This window comes from Pongo abelii, chromosome 10 (assembly GCF_028885655.2).
Source record: "Pongo abelii isolate AG06213 chromosome 10, NHGRI_mPonAbe1-v2.0_pri, whole genome shotgun sequence".
NCBI lineage: Eukaryota > Metazoa > Chordata > Mammalia > Primates > Hominidae > Pongo > Pongo abelii.
This window is the reverse complement of record NC_071995.2, coordinates 7,834,454-7,855,394: the sequence shown is the minus strand read 5'-3', so window position 1 is coordinate 7,855,394 and position 20,941 is coordinate 7,834,454. Positions and strand designations below refer to the sequence as shown.

Below are 20,941 nucleotides of genomic sequence, written 5' to 3'. Positions count from 1 at the left end.
CAACCTCTGCCTCCCGGGTTCAAGCAATTCTTCTGCCTCAGCCTCCCGAGTAGCTGGGACTATAGACGCACGCCACCAGGCCGGGCTAATTTTTGCATTTTTAGTAGATATGGGTTTCACTATGTTGGCCAGGATGGCCTCGATCTCTTGACCTTGTTATCCACCTGCCTTGGCCTCCCAAAGTGCTGGGATTACAGGTGTGAGTCACCGCGCCTGGCCTAATTTTTGTATTTTTATTAGAGACCAGGTTTCATCATGTTGGTCAGGCTGGTCTGAACCTCCTGACCTCAGGTGATCCTCCCGCCTCAGCCTTCCAAAGTGCTGGGATTACAGGCATGAGCCACTACCTCTGGCCTACCTTCTTTCATTGGGATGTTTCAAGATGCACATCCCCTTGGCTGTACACACCCTACTTTAGAGACTTCTGCTTTGTCCGGGACCTGGCTTTGCTCCTGTTTACTGAATATGACGTTGACTTACATGATCCTGGTCTCCTGATACAGCCTGATGCAGATTTCCTTTCATGACTTCCTTACTTTAAACCTTGAATTCTTTGGGCTAATTTCTAAAGTTGCAAGTAGTGTGTGGCAAAAGCCCAGCTGATCACAATTTCTGAGGCTACATTAGTAAATTTACTTTAACTGCCAGATTTCCTTAGTCTAATAAATAGATTTTTATTTTTGGGTTCGTTGTTTAATTAATAGCCTCATATTATTAAAAACTTGTTCAAAGAATAGTGGCTACTGACCAGGTGCGGTGGCTCACACTTGTAATCCCAGCACTTTGGCGGGCACAGGCAGATGGATCACCTGAGGTCAGGAGTTTGAGACTAGCCTGACTAAAGTGGAGAAACCCTGTCTCTATTAAAAATACAAAATTAGCTGGGCATGGTGGCACATGCCAGTAATCCCAGCTACTCGGGAGGCTGAGGCAGGAGAATCACTTGAACTGAGGAGGCGGAGGTTGCGGTGAGCCAAGATCGCGCCATTGCACTCCAGCCTGGGTAACAAGAGTGAAACTCCGTCTCAAAAAAAAAAAAAGAATAGTGGCTACTGCCTTTTTCCAGTTGTTCTGTGTTGACTGGTTTGTTCTGTTCCTGAATGAATCAGATTATCTCCTGAGGTCATTATCATGCCTAAAACTAAAGAAATGCATGCATAACTGCCTTCGTGGTTTTGGGATCCACATTATTCTATTTCTCTACTAGAATCTTCATGTTTGTCAGACCAGTCTACAATAGGCAGAGTATGCACCCTGTAGGCCAAGTTATAGGCTGTGATTTGGGCAGGTTGGGGCAAGATAGGACTCTTTATTCTAAAATTTAAGTGAATTAAGCATATGTGTACAGCACAGCTATTTTAGAACATTTTAAGACTCATGATCTTATTTAATGGCAGGAATTTTTACTATCAGTTTAATTTATTTCTATTCAATTTCACATTTACTGAATGCCTTTGTGAGGGAAAAGAGATTTCTTTCTTTACCCATTGCTAAATTCATGGCTGATGCACACATAAGAAAAGAAGGATTGGTCGGGCACGGCGGCTCACACCTGTAATCTCAGCACTTTGGGAGGCTGAGGCGGGCAGATCACGAGGTCAGGAGATAGAGACCATCCTGGCCAATATGGTGAAACCTCGTCGCTACTAAAAATACAAAAATTAGCCAGGCGTGGTGGCATGTACCTGTAGTCCCAGCTACTTGGGAGGCTGAGGCAGGAGAATCGCTTGAACCCAGGATGCGGAGGTACTTCAGTGAGCCAAGATTGCGCCACTGCACTCCAGCCTGGTGACAGAGCGAGACTACGTCTAAAAAAAAAAAAAAAGAAAAGAAAAGAAAAGAAGGATTAACAAGAGAAAAGCAATCAAATTTATTTAACGTTAAGTTTTAGTGAAAGGAGAACCTTCAGAAATGAAGACTCAAACAGGGAAACTTGTGCTAAGTTTGATAAAGGGTAGACAGTTGTGCACAAGTATGATTGGACAAAGGGGGTCTGATCTAATGGTAATATACTGGGAATGGCTGGGCACTGTGGTGTGAGCCTGTAGTCCTTGCTGCTTGGGGGACCAAGGCATGAGGATCACTTTAACCCAGGAGTTCAAGACCAGCTTGACCAGCTTGGGCAGCATGGTGAGACCCCCACCTCTTAAAACAAACAAACAAACAAAGGAACTGGAGGAGTACTTAGCAAGCCTGTTCGTTCAGATTCTTCGTAGTGCCTCTGTGTCTTTAAGGATAAAGATGTTCGTTTTCTTTGGGTATAGAGAGGATACATCTAGAATGAAGTTTTTATGCAGAGGAAGGACAGAGAGTTCTTTCACGGCCTGCTTTAAGAAGAAGGGCAGGAGAAAGTGCAAGAGACTTTCGGGCTTCTGTTTCCTCAGTTACCAAGGTGCTGTATTTTGGGATAGTATGTCCTGAACCCCATCACCTTGAAGGGAGAAAGAAAAATAAGATAGAGATTCTGCCTTTGAGTAGTAGTTTATCGTAAAACTATACTTCCTAAATTCAGACTGGGCCTAATTTTTGTTTTCCTTATTTATTTATTTATTTATTTATTTATTTATTTATTTATTTTGAGATGGCATTTCACTCTTGTTGCCCAGGCTGGAGTGCAATGGCATGATCTCAACTCACCGCAACCTCCGCTTCGTGGGTTCAAGCGATTCTCCTGCCTCAGTCTCCCAAGTAGCTGGGATTACAGGCATGCACCACCACGCCTGGCTAATTTTTTTGTGTTTTTACTAGAGACAGGGTTTCTCCATGTTGATCGGGCTGGTCTCGAACTCCCGACCTCAGGTGATCCGCCTACCTCGGCCTCCCAAAATGCTGGGATTACAGGCTTGAACCACCACGCCCGGCCTTTTTTCTTTTCTTTTTTTTTTTTTTAAGACGGAGTCTCTCTCTGTCGCCCAGGCTGGGGTGCAGTGGCACCATCTCAGCTCACTGCAACCTCCGCCTCCCGGGTTCAGGCAATTCTCCTGTGTCAGCCTCCTGAGTAGCTGAGATTACAGGCACATGCCACCATGCCCAGCTAATTTTTGTATTTTTATTAGACCTGGGTTTTCACCATGTTGGTCAGGCTGGTCTCAAACTCCTGACCTAGTGATCCACCCACCTCAGCCTCCCAAACTGCTGGGATTATAAGTGTGAGCCACCGTGCCTGGCAATTTTTGTTTCTTTTAAAATAAAACAACCTTTGCTCCTTATCCACTCCCACTGCTTCACTTGACTAGCCTAAAAATAAATAAGTAAATAAAATAAAACAAGCCAGGCTCAGTGGCATGCTATCAGCTACTCAGGAGGCTGAGGGGGAGGATCACTTGATGCCAGGAGCTCCCCTCCATCCTGGGCAACATAGCAAGAAATTAAAATCTCTAAAAAATTAAAAATAAAGGGATTCATTTTTATGAAATGAAGGGACTCATATAGGTTCATGCCTATAATCCCAGCGATTTGGGAGGCTGAGGCGGGCAGTTCACTTGAGGTCAGGAGTTCGAGACCAGTATGGGCAGCATGGTAAAACCCCATTTCTGGAAAAAAAAAAAAAAAAAAATTTGCTGGGTGTGGTAAAGTGGGCCTATGGTAAGATGGGAACATTGCTTGAGCCTGGGAGGTGGAGGCTGCAGTAAGCCGAGATTGCACCACTGCACTCCACCCAACTTCGGTGACAGAATGACGCCCTGTCTCAAAATAATAATAATAATTAAAAATGAAAAAATTAAAATTACATAAAACAAAAAAGCAATGGAGCATAAACATCAGTACACCAGGGGTGGTTGTAGGATTGTTTCCTCAACATTTTATTCTCTCCTCAAAATGATATTGAGCACTTCAAATTTTATCGCAGTGGTTTCTGTGCTTTGCTTTTGAGGGGAATATTTGGAGCATGTGTCTTTAAATATTTGAATCTGTTGACTTTTGACAAGAGTTTTGACTGAAAACAGGCACCTGTTTCAACAGGAAAGGGGTATGTTCTGTTGTTTTTTTCCACTCTTGGTAGGGCAGAAAGCACTGTCAGTGATTGCACATGCTGAGATTTTCTCCTGGACCAAACTTTGGTCGGGCTCTTCTGAGCTTGCTTTTCTACTCAGCCTGAACTTGGGCTTCTGTGTTCAGTTCTGGCAAGAATTCCCAACCTTGATATAGGATCACTGTCTTTAAGCGACCAAATTCCTCATCCTGCATTGCCCCCAGGTGATGTCTGATCACCTTGGCTTGTCTTCAGCAAGAATTCTAGTCTGAAAAAAAAAAAAAAAAAAAAAGAATTCTGTTAGGTCGATTTAGCCAGAATCTCCCCTTACTCCTGATGTTTTTTCGTAGTAATTTTCCATCAGAGATGAAAGTTTTCCATCAGCGATTGGAAAATTACTGGTCTTTGGTACTTCATACATTCATACCCATTTTTCCTTGTTGTATTTGGAATTAAGACCATTATAAACTAGGCCCCTTTTTCCCTATTGCAATCATCCTGAATAAAATCTATTTTTACCACATCAGCTACTGTTTAGCTCTGGGTTTTCTTCAATACATGCAAACATAAATGCATTCCTTTAGGTCCGGGCACAGTGGCTGTGCACGCCCAGGCTGGGGTGCAGTGGCACCATCTCAGCTCACTGCAACCTCCGCCTCCCGGGTTCAAGCAATTCTCCTGCGTCAGCCTCCTGAGTAGCTGAGATTACAGGTACGTGCCACCATGCCCAGCTAATTTTCGTATTTTTCCTTTACATTACAGGCATGAGCCTGTAATCACAGCACTTTGAAAGGCTGAGGCGGAAGGATGTCTTGCGCCCAGGAGTTTGAGACTAGCCTGGGCAACACAGGGACATCCCATCTCTACCGAAAAAAAAAAAAATTAGTCGGGCGTGGTGGCACGCCCTGTAGTCCTAGACTGGGACTACAGCCGCATCTGAAATAGGAGGATCACTTGAGCCTGGGAGTCGAAGGCTGCAGTGAGCTGTGATTGAGCCACTGCACTCCAACCTAGAAAACAGAGCAAGACTCTGTCTAAAAAAAAAAAAAAAGTGTATCACACAGACACACATATACACACACATATGCATACATATATACATATATATTCAAGTGGGTTTGATGGACAGATAGATTCTTTCTTCTCTCTTTTAATAACAAAAAGCATTAAATAACAAGAGTAGGGGCAATTCTTTCTGATCAAAAATTTATCACTGCAATCATTATTACCCTGTTGCTATAATGTAAAATTTATCTTTCTGATATAGTGAAACTTACTTGAGAATTGTTTTAGCCACAAACTATTTCCTCCTCCTCCTCCATTTTTTTTGAGACAGAGCCTCACTCTGTTGCCCAGGCTGGAGTGCAGTGGCTTCATCTCGGCTCACTGCAACCTCTGCCTCACGAGTTCAAGCGATTCTCGAACCTCAGCCTTCCGAGTAGCTGGAATTACAGGCGTGCCACCACACCCGACTAATTATTGTATTTTTAGTAAAGACAGGGTTTCACCTCATTGGCCACGCTGGTCTCGAACTCCTGACCTGAAGTGATCCGCCAGCCTCGGCGTCCCAAAGTGCTGGGATTACAGCTGTGAGCCACCGGGCCCGGCCCTATTTTCATCTTTCAAAAAGTAAATAATATATAATAATTATGTGGTAAGTGATATGGGAGCTGTAGGCTCCTCATGGGGTAATTGTTCAAGGTCTCCTGGAACAATAGTAATTAAAACAATATCTGTTGTGAAAGAGAATATGATAACTACCACAGGTGTAAACAGAAATGAGAAAATTAAATTCTTCTGGAAAGATGATTTAAAAAAAGAAAAATGCAAATTATAGACTGAGTCCAACTAAATAAAAGAAGAGGTAGGACGCAGTGGCTCACGCTTCTAATCCCAGCACTTTGGGAGGCCGAGGGGGATGGGTCACCTGAGGCCAGGATTTCAAGACTAGCCTGACCAACATGGTGAAACCCTGCCTCTACTAAACATACAAAAATTAGCCAAGCGTGTTGGCGGGCGCCTGTAATCCCAGCTACTGGGGAGGCTGAGGCAGGAGAATTGCTTGAACTCGGGAGGTAGAGGTTGCAGTGAGCCGAGATCACGCCATTGCACTCCAGCCTGGGTGACAGCAAGACTCCGTCTCAAAAAAAAAAAGAAGGACTGCTTATCTTGATATGGTTATTCAGAGATAGTAGTATGTTGACAGAGGGAGATGTCAAATACTAGACATCTAGAGCAAAGGCAGGAAACAGATGGCAGAAACTGAGAGGGACTGGAGGAGTTTTAGCAATTTCCGTGTTGCGGTTGGCTCTGCTAATTCTATTGTTTTTCTGCCCTCTGCTGATTTAAATGGGGAAAAGCAAATCTATGAAAACATTGTTCCTTACGTCTGGGGGATTGAAGGACCCATTAAGAACCTGATAAAACATATAGACACTCCCCCAGAAAATAATGCACATAAACACAAAATGTTTTGCATATAATTTCAGTGGCTTCATGGATAAACTATGGGATGATGAAAAGCACACTCCTCTTGAGTCAGGTATTTTTCCTTTTGTCTCTGTTTATGATTTTGTGTGCGTGAGTACACGTGAACTCTTTTGCAATATTCAATTCCTTTTAAGTAACCTATTTCCCACTCCAACTTTTTCTATTTCCATATATCTATGGCAGGTTTGTTATGACAATTGCCCTTTAACCTATTCCCTACACTGCAGCTGTGGTGGTTCTTTGAAAACCCGATTCTGGACCAGGTGCTGTGGTACACACGCCCAGCACTTTGGGAGGCCCAGGCAGGAGGATTGTTTGAGCCCAGGAATTCAGATCAGCCTGGGCAACATAGCGAGACCTCGCCTTTACTAAAACAATTAAAAAAATAAAATAAGCTTATGCAGTGTTGAGCACCTATAGTCCCAACTACTTGGGAGGCGGAGGAGAGAAAAATCACTTGAGGCTAGGAGTTTGAGCTTATGGTGAGCTTTGATTGCACCACTGCACTCCAGCCTGGTGATAGGGTAAGACCTTGTCTCAAAAAATAAAAAATAAATAATAAACCAATTCTAGTCACGTTACTTCCCTGTGGTACTGAATTATTTTTTGCCTTAGGGAAGACAACCCCCTGACTTTCCTTAGAACACTTATTTCACTTTTGTTTGCCTTACTGCAATTAATTTTTTAATTAAAAAAAAAAAAACAAACAAAAAAACCCCATACACACTCAAAAGCATTCCTGGAAGAGAATTGAAGTCTATGACAAAAACTCACGAACTGATCAAACGTCTCTAATTTCTTTCAATTTCTGAAATTTCTCCTGGAAACTGGTTTGTTTTGTTTTGTTTTGAGACAGAGTCTCACTCCATCACTTAGGCTGGAGTCCAGTGGTGCGACCTCTGCTCACTGCAACCTTTGCCTCCTGGGTTCAAGTGATTCTTGTGCTTGAGCCTCCCGAGTAGCTGAGATTATAGGTGTGTGTCACTACATCCGGCTAATTTTTTTTTTTTTTGAGATAGAGTCTCGCTCTGTCGCCCAGGCTGGAGTGCAGTGGTGCAATTTCAGCTCACTGCAACCTCCGCCTCCCGGATTCAAGCGATTCTCCTGCCTCAGCCTCCCAAGTAGCTGGGATTACAGGCGCCTGCCACCATGCCAGGCACTTTTTGTATTTTTAGTAGAGACGGGGTTTCACCATCTTGGCCAGGCTGGTCTCAGACTCCTGGTCTCATGTGATCTGCCCCCCTCAGCATCTCAAAGTGCTGGGATTACAGGCGTGAGCCACCGTGCCTGGCCAAAATTGGGTTTTTATTTCAGGTTTGATAGATGATTAAATAGTTGTTGGAGTCCTTGGTTACAGGTACATTATTTTTCAGACTCAGGCTGCATTTTGAGAAAGGCAGTACAGGAATTGGAGACTAAAGATTTTGATTTATGGCTTGATTACCCAACAGAGGTGTCACAGTGCCAGATGGTCTCAGAATCAGTGGCATGAAGGAAAAGGAAGTCTGTGAGACGTCACTGTAAGAGGCTCATGACAATAAAATTGAGTCTGAGAACTCTTCTCAAGCAATATTTTTAAATAATAACCACTTGGCACATATTGATTGAAAATTTAGGTCAGGCGCGATGGCTCACACCTGTAATCCCAGTGACTTAGTACAAAATGCAGTTGGTTCAAATGATTCTGGCTGAGATGCCAAATATATAATTCAAATGTTTATGTTATAAGTATTATTGTTTCCCTTTTTCCTCGGTTAAATAGCTATTTACACACACACACACACACACACGTATATACAATACACTAGGACACCAAGTGGGTATTTTTTGCAACCCAAACTAAAAATCCGTAAGCATATGCATGGCAAACCAAATAAGAGATAAGAAAGAGAAGTATTCTTACACAGAAGGTTCTCACCTCCTCAAAATTCCCAAGTTGACATTTAATGTCAATGATGTTCTTGCCATTGAAATAAACATAAAACAGGAATCACTCTGTTGCCTCGGCTAGAGTACCGGTGGTGTGATCATAGCTCACTTCAGCCTTGACCTCCTGGGTTCAAGCAATCCTCCTGCTTCAGTTCCTAGTAGCTGGAACTTCCCTGAGGAACCTGAGTGCAGTTTCTCATACCCGTAATTCCAGCATTTTGGGAGGCTGAGGAGGGAGGATTGCTTGAGCCCAGGAATTTGAGACCTGCCTGGGCAACACAGTGAGACCCAGTCTCTACAAAAAATAAAAAATAGCTGAGCATGGTGGCAAGTATGTGTATTCACAGCTACTTGAGAGGCTGAGGCAGACTCTTGCTTGAGCCCAAGAGTTCAGGATGCAGTGAGCTGTGATTGTTTCACTGCACTCTAGCCTGGGCAACAGAGACCTTATCTCACTTAAAAAAACAAACACAAAAGAAAACAAAAAATTTAGAGGAATCTCAGAGAGATCTTTGCATACCTAGGTCCGTAGTGCCACAATTCACAATAGCCAAAAGGTAGAAGCAATACAAATGTCATTGACTAATGAAAACAAAATGTGATATACACATATAATGAATATTATTCAGGCTTTAAAAAGAAACAAATCCTGTCACGTGCTACAACGTGGATGAATCTTGAGGATATTATGTTAAGTGAAATATGAGTGGCCGGGTGTGGTGGCTCACACCTGTAATCCCAGCACTTTGGGAGGCCAAGGCAGCTGGATCATCTGAGGTCAGGAGATCAAGAATAGCCTCACCAACATGGTGAAACCCTGTCTCTACTAAAAATACAAAAAATTAGCCAGGTGTGGTGGTGGGCGCCTGTAAATCACAGCTACTCAGCAGGGTGAGGCAGGAGAATCGCTTGAACCTGGTGGGGCTGAGGTTGCAGGGAGCCGAGATCACGCCATCGTACTCCAGCCTGGGTGACGAGAAACTCCATCTTAAAAAAAAAAAACTTACTGGCTGGGCGCGGTGGCTCACGCCTGTAATCCCAGCACTTTGGGAGGCCAAGGCGGGCGGATCACGAGGTCAGGAGATCAAGACCGTCCTGGCTAACACAGTGAAACCCTGTCTCTACTAAAAATACAAAAAATTTGCCGGGCGTGGTTGCAGGCGCCTGTAGTCCCAGCTACTTGGGAGGCTGAGGCAGGAGAATGGCCTGAACCCGGGAGCCCATTGGGCCATTGGGAGGCGGAGCTTGCAGTGAGCCAAGATCGCGCCACTGCACTCCAGCCTGGGCGAGTGAGACTCCGTTTCAAAACTAAAAAAATAAGAAATAAAACTTACTATAAATTTATGATAATCATAACAATGTGGTGTAAACATAATAATGGACATATAGATCAATGGAATGAGAGGATTCCAAAATGAATTCATGCACATATATGGCCAATTAGTTTTGTTTGTTTGTTTGTTTTGAGATGGAGTCGCACTCTGTCACCCAAGCTGGAGTGCAGTGGCACGATCTTGGCTTGCTACAACCTTTGCTTCCTGGGTTCAAGCGATTTTCCCACCTCAGTCTCCTGAGTAGCTGAGACTACAGGCACAGGCCACCACACTAGGCTAATTTTGTATTTTTAGTAGAGACAGGGTTTCACTATGTTGGCCAGGCTGGTCTCAAACGTCTGACCTCAAGTGATCCACCCACCTTGACCTCCCAAAGTGCTGGGATTACAGGCGTGAGCCACCGCACCCAGTTTTTTTTTTTTTTTTTGAGATGGAGTCGCACTCTGTCACCCAGGCTGGAGTGTAGTGGCACAATCTTGGCTTACCGCAACCTCCACCCTCTGGGTTCAAGCGATTCTCCTGCCTTAGCCTCCTGAATAGCTGGGATTACAGGTGCGCACCACCATGCCCAGCTACTTTTTGTATTTTTAGTAGAGATGTAGTTTCACCGTGTTGGCCATGCTGTTCTTGAACTCTGGACCTCAAGTGATCCACCTACCTCGGCCTCCCAAAGTGCTGGGATTGCAGACCTAAGCCATTGCGCCTAGCTGCCAATTGATATTTTATTTTTTGTATTTTTTATTTTTTGAGACTGAGTTTTGCTCTTTCACCCAGTCTGGAGTGAAGTGGCTAGATCTTGGCTCACTGCAACCCCCGCCCCTCGGATTGAAGAGATTCTCTTGCTTCAGCCTCCCAAGTAGCTGGAATTACAGGCACCCGCCACCATGCCTGGTTAATTTTTGTATTTTATTTTTTTGAGATGGAGTTTCACTCTTGTTGTCCAGGCTGGAGTGCAATGGCTCGATCTTGGCTCACCACAACCTCCACCTCCCAGGTTCAAGCAATTCTCCCATCTCAGCCTCCCGAGTTGCTGGGATTACAGGCATGCACCACCATGCCCGGCTAATTTTTGCATTTTTAGTATAGATGGGGTTTCACCATGTTGGTCAGGCTGGTCTCGTACTCTTGACCTCAGGTGATCCGCCCGCCTCGGCCTCCCAAAGTGTTGGGATTACAGGCGTGAGCTACAGCGCCCAGCCTAATTTTTGTATTTTTAGTAGAGGAGAGGTTTCACCATGTTGGCCAGGCTGGTCTCGAATTCCTGACCTCAGGTGATCCACCCACTTCTGCCTTCCAAAGTGCTAAGATTACAGGTGTGAGCCACGGTGCCCAGCCTGCCAATTGGTTTTTTAATAAAGGTGCCAAGATTATCCAATGGGAAAAGTGTATACACACACACACACACACACACACACATATATGTATTTCTTTCTTTTTTGAGATGGAGTCTCACTCTGTCACCCAGCCTGGAGTACACTGGCGAGATCTTGGCTCCTTGTAACCTCTGCCTCCCGGGTTCAAGGAATTTTCCTGTCTCAGCCTCCCGAGTAGTTGGGATTACAGGCATGCACTACCATGCCCGGCTAATTTTTGTATTTTTAGAAGAGACAGAGTTTTACCATGTTGGCCAGGTTGGTCTTGAACTCCTGACCTCAAGTAGTCTGCCCGCCTCGGTTTCCCAAAGTGTTAGGATTACAGGCGTGAGCCATGGTGCCTGGTTGGAAAAGTATATATTTTTTAAAACAAATGATGCTATAAAACTAAATATCCATACGAGGGAAAAATAATGCAGATATTCATATGTACAGAAAAGAATCCTGGCCAGGCACAGTGGTTCATGCCTGTAATCTCAGCACTTTTGGAGGCCATGCAGGGTGGATCACTTGAGGTCAGGAGTTTGAGACCACCCTGACCAACGTGGTGAAATCTCGTCTCTACTAAAAGTACAAAAAAAAAAATTATCTGGGCATGATGCTGCACACCTGTAATCCCAGCTCCTTGGGAGGCTGAGGCAGGAGAATCGCTTGAACCTGGGAGGCAGAGGTTGCAGTGAGCCGAGATCGTGCCATTGCACTCCAGCCTGGGTGACAAGAGCAAAACTCTGTCTCAAAAAAAAAAAAAAAAAAAAAAGCAGACGTGGACTTGGCCACACACTTAATCTTAGATTCAAGGATGAAGAGAGCACCAAAGACCTGTACACAAATTAGCTGACTCAGAGGCCAAGGTCCTTCTCATTTTGTATCTAATAGTTCCCCTCCCCTCTCCAACACGGATGTGGGACAAAGAGCAAAATGAGAGGAAGTTGGAAATAGGTGAATAATAGCTGAAAGCCAAGGCCACAGTGTGCTCACCAGATAACATAAAAAATTTCAAGCTATCGTTACAGGTTAAGTCTCTCTTAACTTTATTCTTCCTCTCATCTCTCCATTAAAGAATGATGCATCCTAGGCTAGGCACGGTGGCTCATGCCTGTAATCCCAGCACTCTGGGAGGACGAGGCGGGTGGATCACCTGAGGTCAAGAGTTCAAAAACAGCCTGACCAACATGATGAAACCCCATCTCTACTAAAAATACAAAAAATTAGTTGGGCATGGTGTTGGGCACCTGTAATCCCAGCTACTCGGGAGGCTGAGGCAGAGGAATCGCTTGAACCCGGGAGGCAGAGGTTGCAGTGAGCCAAGATCGTGCCATTGCACTCCAGCCTGGGTGACAAGAGCAAAACTCTGTCTCAAAGAAAAAAAAAAAAAAAAGAATGATGCATCCTTGATGCGGAGTAGGAGATAATGAAAAATAAATAAATAAAACAAAAAAAATAAAGAATGATGGATCCACCTTGCCTTAATCTTTATTTAAAGAAAGAGAAAGTTTACCAAATTCAGATGTCATTGAAGAACTTTGGAATTTGGTAACCCCAGTGATCCACTCTACAGAATTCATGTCATTTGCATCATAGGCTTTCTCATCACTAAAGATGCAAATCTCCACGATAATGTCCCTCTCAGTCTGCCGCCTGTTTGTACAGACAGCCCAGATTCCCATAACTGCCTGAGATGCGGGAATGAGTCATCCTCTGCCCAAGCAGGTGGCAGTGGGCACACCTGAAGAAACAAAGTCCAGGAACAATCAGCACAACTTATGACTCCAGAGGAGGAAGTCCAGAGACAGAGCACCATGACTTCTGAGAAAGGTAAAATGGATCCGGGGGCCTGGCAAGTATTCTTGAACAATGCAAGAATGGTGTGTGTGTGTGTGTGTGTGTGGTGTGTGTGTGTGTCCTGCTGATTCTTGCATCTATGGGTGTTTTCAAACTTCCCCATTATTGATTAATGTATTAGTCTTAAATAAGATGTTTTATTATTAAATATTTACATCTCCAAGTGACTTTAACCAAATCAGTGTTTGTTTCACGATGATAAAAAATTAAGTAGCCAGGCGCTGTGGCTCACACCTCTAATCCCAGCACTTTGGGAGTCCAAGGAGTGTGGATCACTTGAGGCCCAGGGTTCGAGACCAGCCTGGCCAACATGGTGAAACCCTATCTGTACTAAAAATAAAAACATTAGCCAGGGATGGTGGTGCATGCCTGTAGTCCTAGCTACTCAGGAGGCTGAGGCAGGAGGATCGCTTGAACACAGGAGGCAGAGGTTGCAACTGAGATCATGCCATTGCACTCCAGCCTGGGCAACAGAGCAATACTGTCTCAAAAAAATTAAAAAAAAAGTTAAGTAAAAGTACAACTTTTTAAATAACAGTTTAAGGTAACAACAGCGTGCTAGCATGAGAACAGTGTGCTAATTGATAAATGAATTGACAATAACTAATTGATAAATTAGTGCAGAGTAAGTGTTAGAAAAATGCATGGGAGACGAAGAACACTTCAGGCTGAAGGAAATAATTTCAGCTGAGGTAGGATTTGAGCTGGATTCTAAGAGAAGTGTAGACCTAAAAAAAATTTTATTTTATTTTTAGAGACTAGGGGGTGGGTTCACTACTTTGCCCAGCCTGGTCTGGAACTCCTGAGCTCAAGCAATTCTCCACTCTTGGTCTCTCAAAGTACTAGGAATACAGGCATGAGCCACCATGCCTGACCAAATATATATATATATATTCTTAAGACTCGCCCTGTTGCTTATGCTGGAGTACAGTGGTGTGATCACTGCTCACTGCTGTCTTGACCTCCTGGGCTCAAGAGATCCTCCCGCCTCAGCTTCCTGGGTAGCTGGGACAACAGGCATGGGCCACCAGCCCTGCTAATTTTTTTGTAGAGATGAGGTCTTGCTTTATTGCTCAGGCTGGTCTTGAACTCCTGGGCTCAAGTGATCCACTAGCCTCGGCCTCCCAAAGTACTGGGATTACAGGTGTAAGCCACCATGCCAGGCCAGAAGGGCAGACTTTGGATCGACAAAGAAGAGGAGATTCCAGGTTGATTGAATCCTATTGATGAACAGAATTTAAAAGCTTTTATAGAGACTTGTGTCTGGAATACAATGAATAAACTGGTTAGGCTAAAAAAATTTATGTAAACAATTTGCAGTAAGACAAGAAAGCAAATTTGAAGTGTTATTATACTACAGACGACTTTGAATGCCAGGCTCAAGGAATGAAAGTTTTTCTTTATGGTAGAGGGAATATCTTTGGAGAATTTATGAATAGCACAGAGATATGACTAAAATAGTGCTTTAGACACATTTACTTGACATGTGATGGGTTTTGGACTGGAAGCAAGGAGACCAGTTAGAAGACTATTGCAATAGTGTGAGTGTGATGGGGCAGGAGGTAATATAGATATCAGTTTGGAGTTCAAGCAACAATTTATTTTCTCCTTTATGTTCTCCATCTATTAGAATTATTTTTTAAGGTCGGGCGTGGTGGCTTACACCTGTAATCCCAGCACTTTGGGAGGTCAAGGCAGGCAGATCACCTGAGGTAGGGAGTTCGAGACCAGCCTGACCAACATGGAGAAACAACGTCTCTATTAAAAATACAAAATTAGCCGGGTGTGGTAGCACATGCCTGTAATCCCGCTACTTGGGAGGCCAAGGCAGGAGAATCACTTGAACCAGGTAGGCGGAGGTTGTGGTGAGCCGAGATCGCGCCATTGCACTCCAGCCTGGGCAACAAGAGCAAAACTCCATCTCAGAAAAAAAAAAAAAAAAAAAGAATTCTTTTTTAAGTGGCATACTGGGGGAAAGACCAAACACATTATCTGCCTGTAGTATCTAATACCTTCCCTGGACTTTTCTTATGAAGGTGGTGTGTTCTATACCTCAAACTGTCCCCAGTCATGTGGCTGGTATCTTTGTCTTTGCATCCCACGAATAATATTGATCAGCGTAGACATAGCATATATCTCACTGTCCCTTTCTGAACTTCTCACTGCTGCTTCAGCTCTTTCAGAGAAAGTGTCTTCCCATCATCAATATGCCTTTTTCCTATGATACGGCCTCTGTTTTTGTAAGGCTCCCTTGGAGTGGATTACTAGTTCAAGGGCCCCAATTTGTACTAAGATCTGAGAAGAACTCATTCCAATGTGCCATCCACCCCCTTCCTCCTTCCTCCCAATGCTCAAATTCCCCATTCCTTCTTTAAAAGTAAGAGATTTGTTCTTCAGGTCACACTTGGAATAGTGTTTCCTGACTTCGTCCTATTTCCTAGATATCTGGCTAATTTCTCATTTTAGTTCCTCTCACCAGCTAGAACCACTCTCCATCTACAAAAAAACCATGCCATACCTGAGTCCTTTCTACAATCCAGTAGTCCTCTACTATCCAGTGCAAATGCATAAAAAGTAACACACACAAACAGGTACACACACAGCCTAGGGTAAAGCATGCTCTGTTTTAAAGGAGGTGTCTCCCAGAGCCTGTGACTCTTCTTTGTTCAAAAATAGCATCTGCGAGTTAAGGTTTGGCAAGGAGCGTGGGATGAATTTCTTGCCTGCATCTCCCCAAATCACCCTTAGAGGTTCAGGCCTTGTCAGTGCCCATTTTATTGCTAGGAACATCCCCAAGGCTCTGAGTCCTGAGAGGCGCAGGTCTCTAAAATCCAGTACTTTCCCTTCAATCATCCCCATACTCTCTAATGGCTTCTTACACTTAGCGTACTATCCAGAGCTGGTAAGGCCCTATGGCTTACCCCCTCCATTGCTCATCTCCCTCCATTGCGGGTCTTGATCACTCCAACCCAGCCAGGCTGACTTGCTTGCTCTTCCTTGAACAAGTCAAGGTCCACACTTCAGGTCGTTTGCACCTGCTGTTCCCTGTGCTTGGAAAGCTCTCCCCTTCCCTGATGTCCACATGTCTTGCTCTCTAACTTCACATTCAGGTCTCAGCTTTAATGTCCTTCTTTACAGATGTCTTCTCTGACTGCCATCTCTGATATGGTCGATATGGTGCCCCCACCACCTTTTGTCTCCTTCCAGTACTTTTCTTCTTCCTTTTTTTTTGAGACGGAGTCTCTCTTGCTCTGTCGCCCAGGCTGGAGTGCAATGGTGCGATCTTGGCTTACTGTAACCTCCACCTCCCGGGTTCAAGTGATTCTCCTGCCTCAGCCTCCCAAGTAGCTGGGATTACAGGCACGTGCCACCACCCCCAGCTAATTTTTGTATTTTTAGTAGAGATGGGGTTTTGCCATATTGGCCAGGCTGGTCTGTAACTCCTGACCTCAGGTGATCCACCTGCCTTGGCCTCCCAAACTGCTGGGATTACAGGTGTGAGCCACCGTGCCTGGCCGTCTTTTTTCAAATTTTTAATTTTTTTTTATTTTTTAAAGACAGGGTCTTGCTCTGTCACCTAGGCTGGAGTGCAATGGTGCGATCATGGCTCAATGTAGCCTCGAACTCCTGGGCTCAAGTGATCCTCCCACTTCAGCCTTCTGAGCAGTTGGGACTACCGGTGCACACCACCATGCCCGGCTAATTTAAAAAAGGTATTGTTTTGTTTTGTTTTGTAGAGATGGGGTCTCGCTCTGTTGCTTAGGGTAGTTTTAATTTCCTAGCCTCAAGCAATCCTCCCGCCAAAGCCCCTTGAAGTGTTGGGATTATAGGCATGAGCTATGGCACCCAGCCAGGGCTTATTTTGACTAAAGCAGAGATGAAGATAATCCCCTCTCCCTGAAGCCCTGTGCATTAGGAATTTAGATGACTGCTCATATCCACATCAATTGTTACTTCCCATCTCTCAATTCTAGTGCTGGACCTACTATTAGGTTCTATACCTAAGAGCAGTAATTGTTGCTTTTTTCTCTTTCCCTTCCAGGTTAGCATGATTCAAAGGGAGAATCTGTGCCCCACTTGAGATCCCTTATGTAGCAGGATTGCGCTGTAAATGTCTTCAGGAACCACTTGGCTCCAGTTGGAGCCTGGTCCTTTTTTGCTAGTTCAATAGGATCTTTCCATATGTTCTTTACAAGTATCTTTTTACACTTATTACTCATTCAGTTATCTTTTCTCCTTCCTCTTGAGTTGTGGTTTAAAATATGTATAATTATAATTATATAAAGATATCTATCTATCTATCTATCATCTATCGTCAAAGATATCCTGGCTTCTCTCCACACTACCAAATACTCTTTATTATTTTTTAATTATAATTTTAATTTCAGATTCATGGGGTACACGTGCAGATTTGTTACAAGGGTATATTGTGTGATGCTGAGGTTTGGGCTTGTATTGACTCTGCTACCGAGATAGTGAATATAATACCCAATGGGAAGTTTTTCAGCTCTTTACCCTCTCCCTCCCTCAGTCCTTTTGGACTTTCCAGTGTCTATTGTTCCTGTCTCTTTTTTTGAAACGGAGACTCGCTTTGTCGCCCAGGCTGGAGTGCAGTAGCGTGATCTCGGCTTACTGCAAACTCCACCTCCCAGGTTCACACCGTTCTCCTGCCTCAGCCTCCGGAGTAGCTGGGACAACAGGTACATGCCACCACGCCTGGCTAATTTTTGTATTTTTAGTAGCGACGAGGTTTCACCATATTGGCCAGGATGGTCTCTATCTCCTGACCTCGTGATCTGCCTGCCTCGGCCTCCCAAAGTGCTAGGATTACAGGTGTGAGCCACTGTGCCCGGCTGTTCCCGTCTTTATGTCCATGTGTACCCAAGGTTTATCTCCCACTTATAAGTGAGAACATGCAATATTTGGTTTTCTGTTTCTGTGTTAATTTGCTTAGGATAATGGTCTCCAGCTGCATCTATGTTGCTGCAAAGGACATGATTTCATTCTTTTGTATAGCTGTATAGTTTTCCATCAAATACCCTTTCTTTCTTTTTTTTTTTTTTTTAGACGGAATCTCATTCTGCCACCCAGGCTGGAGTGCAGTGGCACATTCTTGGCTCACTGCAAGCTCTGCCTCCTGGGTTCAAGTGATTCTTGTGCCTCAGCCTCCCGAGTAGCTGGGATTACAAGCATGGGCCACCATGCCTGGCTAGTTTTTTGTATTTAGTAGAGATGGGGTTTCACCATGTTAGTCAGGCTGGTCTCAAACTCCTGACCCTCAGGTGATCCACCCACCTTGGCCTCCCAAAGTGCTGGGATTATAGGTGTGAGCCACTGTGCCTGGCCCAAATACCCTTTCTTTCTTTCTTTCTTTTTTTTTTTTTTTTGAGACAGAGTCTTGCTCTGTCACCCAAGCTGGAGTGCAGTGGCACAATCTCGGCTCACTGCAACCTCTGCCTCCCAGGTTTAAGCAATTCTCCTGCCTCAGCCTCCAGAATAGCAGGGATTACAGGTGCTCACCACCACACCTGGCTAATTTTTGTATTTTTAGTAGAGACGGGGTTTCACCATGTTGCTCAGGCTGGCCTTGAACTCTTGACCTCATGAACCACCTGCCTTGGCATCCCAAGTGTTGGGATTACAAGCGTGAGCCACCGTGCCTGACCCAAATACCCTTTCTTTAAATTGAAACTTTAATTGGGATAATCATAGATTCGCATATAATTTAAAAAAATAATATGGAGAAATACCTTCCTGCTAGTGAAGTTAAAAAAAACGAACAAACAAAAGACAAAAAAATGGAGAAATTCCTTGTACACTTTCCTCAGTTTCCCCAATGGTTACATTTTGCCAAACTATGGAATAATATCAGAACCAGGATTTTAATATTGAAACAATCCACCAATTTTATTCAGATTTCCCTAGTTTTACTTGTACTCATTTGTGTATTTAGTTCTATGCAATATTGTCACCTAAGTCCATGTATTCACTCCCACAGTGAGCTACTGAATAGTTCCCATAGCACAGATGCCTTTTGTCACCCTTTTATAGTCAAACCCTCCTCCCTTCTGCCCCACCCCATTCCTAACCCTTGACATCCATTAATATGTCCTCATTTCTAAAATTTTATTGTTTCAAAGTGTTATATAAATGGAGTCATATAGTATGCAACCCTGTAAAATTGGCTTTCTTTTATTCAGCATACTTCCCTAGAGAGCCATCCAAGTCGTTGCATGTATCAGTAATTTGTTCCTTTTTATTGCTGAGTAGTATTCCTTGGTATGGATGCACCACAGTTTAAACATTCACCTACTAAAGGACATCTGGGCAGATTCCAGTTTTTAGATATTACAAATAAAACAGCTATGAGCATTCATGAACAGGCTTTTGTGAACCTCTGTTTTCTTTTCTCTGAGATAAATACCTAGGAGTGCAATTGCTGGGTACTATAGTAGTTGCTTTTTTTTTTTTTTTTTTTTTTTTTGAGACAGAGTCATGCTCTGTCACCCAGGCTGGAGGGCAGTGGCACGATCTCAGCTCACTGCAAGCTCCGCCTTCCAGGTTCACACCATTCTCCTGCCTCAGCCTCCTGAGTAGCTGGGACTACAGGCACCCGCCACCACGCCCGGCTAATTTTTTTTAATTTTTTATTTTTAGTGGAGACGGGGTTTCACCGTGTTAGCCAGGATGGTCTTGATCTCCTGACCTCGTGATCCACCCACCTCAGCCTCCCAAAGTGCTGGGATTACAGGTGTGAGCCACCATGCCCGGCCAGTAGTTGAATCTTTAGTTTTTCTTTTTTTAAATAAATTTGCAAACTGTTTTCCAACATGGCTGTACCAGTTTACATTCCCACCAGCAAAGTATGAGAAATTCAGTTTCTCTGCAACCTTACCAGCACTTGGTGTTTTGCGTGTGTGTGTGCACACACACACATATATACACACACACATATAGCCATTCTGATAGGTGGGTAGGAATATGGCTAGCCCTCTATATGAAAAATAAAACGTCAGAAAGTGTGCAATCCACCTCTCTCCAGCCTTAAAGGTGTAAAAAGCCTCAGATTCACTTCAAAAGTGTTCTGACTTTGGAGACATATTCCAAGGATTGGTTCAACTTAGGTTCTATGTTATGCAACTAAGTGTTCAGCTAACAATTTGGCAGTCATGGCGAGGAAACATACACACTAGGCTCAATTCAAGGGTAGTAAATTAGTACAAAATGCAGTTGGTTCAAATGATTCTGGCTGGGATGCCAAATATATAATTGAGATGTTTATGTTACAAGTATTAGTTCCCTTTTTCCTCTGTTAAATAGCTATTTACACACACACACACACACACGTATATACAATACACTAGGACACCAAGTGGGTATTTTTGCAACCCAAACTAAAAATCCATAAGCATATGCATGGCAAACCAATTAATAGAGATAAGAAAGAGAAGTATTCTTACGCAGAAGGCTCTCACCTCCTCAAAATTCCCGAGTTGACGTTTAATGTCAATGATGTTCTTGCCATTGAAATAAACATAAAACAGGCATCTTTCTAACCCTCTGAAAGGCTGCCGTAATAACAATGCTTAACGTTTATTAAGCATCTGCTGCGTCAGGCACCTGGCAAATGTTTTCCATTCGTTGTGTTATGTGAGTCTTCCGACCACCTTGTGGAATAGGCAATCTTGGGATCTACATTTGACAAATGGGGAAACTGAGGTCTAGAGAGGTTAGGAAATTTGCCAAATGTGTTAGAGCAAGTAATTGGCTAAACTGGGATTATAACCCATTTTTCTCTGACCCTAGAGCCTAAGCTCTTGATTGCAACACTGTGTTGCTTCTCCAGACTAGACTGAGGTTCATGGACGCTTTAAGTTCATAACCCCCTTTGAGAGTCTGAACGGAGGACATGGTTTTGCCTGCTTTTACTTCCTCATCTGGAGGGTGGGGTCCACATTCCTCTGATGATAAGGGCCAGGAGAGCCATCTAAACAAAGTAC

General features: G+C 43.9%; 1 protein-coding gene across 2 annotated transcripts in view; it reads left to right on the top strand.

Moving 5' to 3' along the window:
• The window catches only part of APOBEC1 (apolipoprotein B mRNA editing enzyme catalytic subunit 1), a 34,898-nt gene that overhangs the window by 4,720 nt on the left and 9,237 nt on the right, over nucleotides 1-20,941 (top strand). Inside the window, exon 2 of one of the 2 annotated variants that reach the window (XM_009247399.1) lies at nucleotides 12,893-12,914. In XM_009247399.1, coding sequence (XP_009245674.1) covers nucleotides 12,899-12,914 — 16 coding nt within the window. In that variant the 5' untranslated portion in view covers nucleotides 12,893-12,898. Of the gene's footprint in view, nucleotides 1-12,862; nucleotides 12,915-20,941 lie in introns of those variants that run through there. The other variant, XM_054528522.1, reaches the window with a different exon arrangement.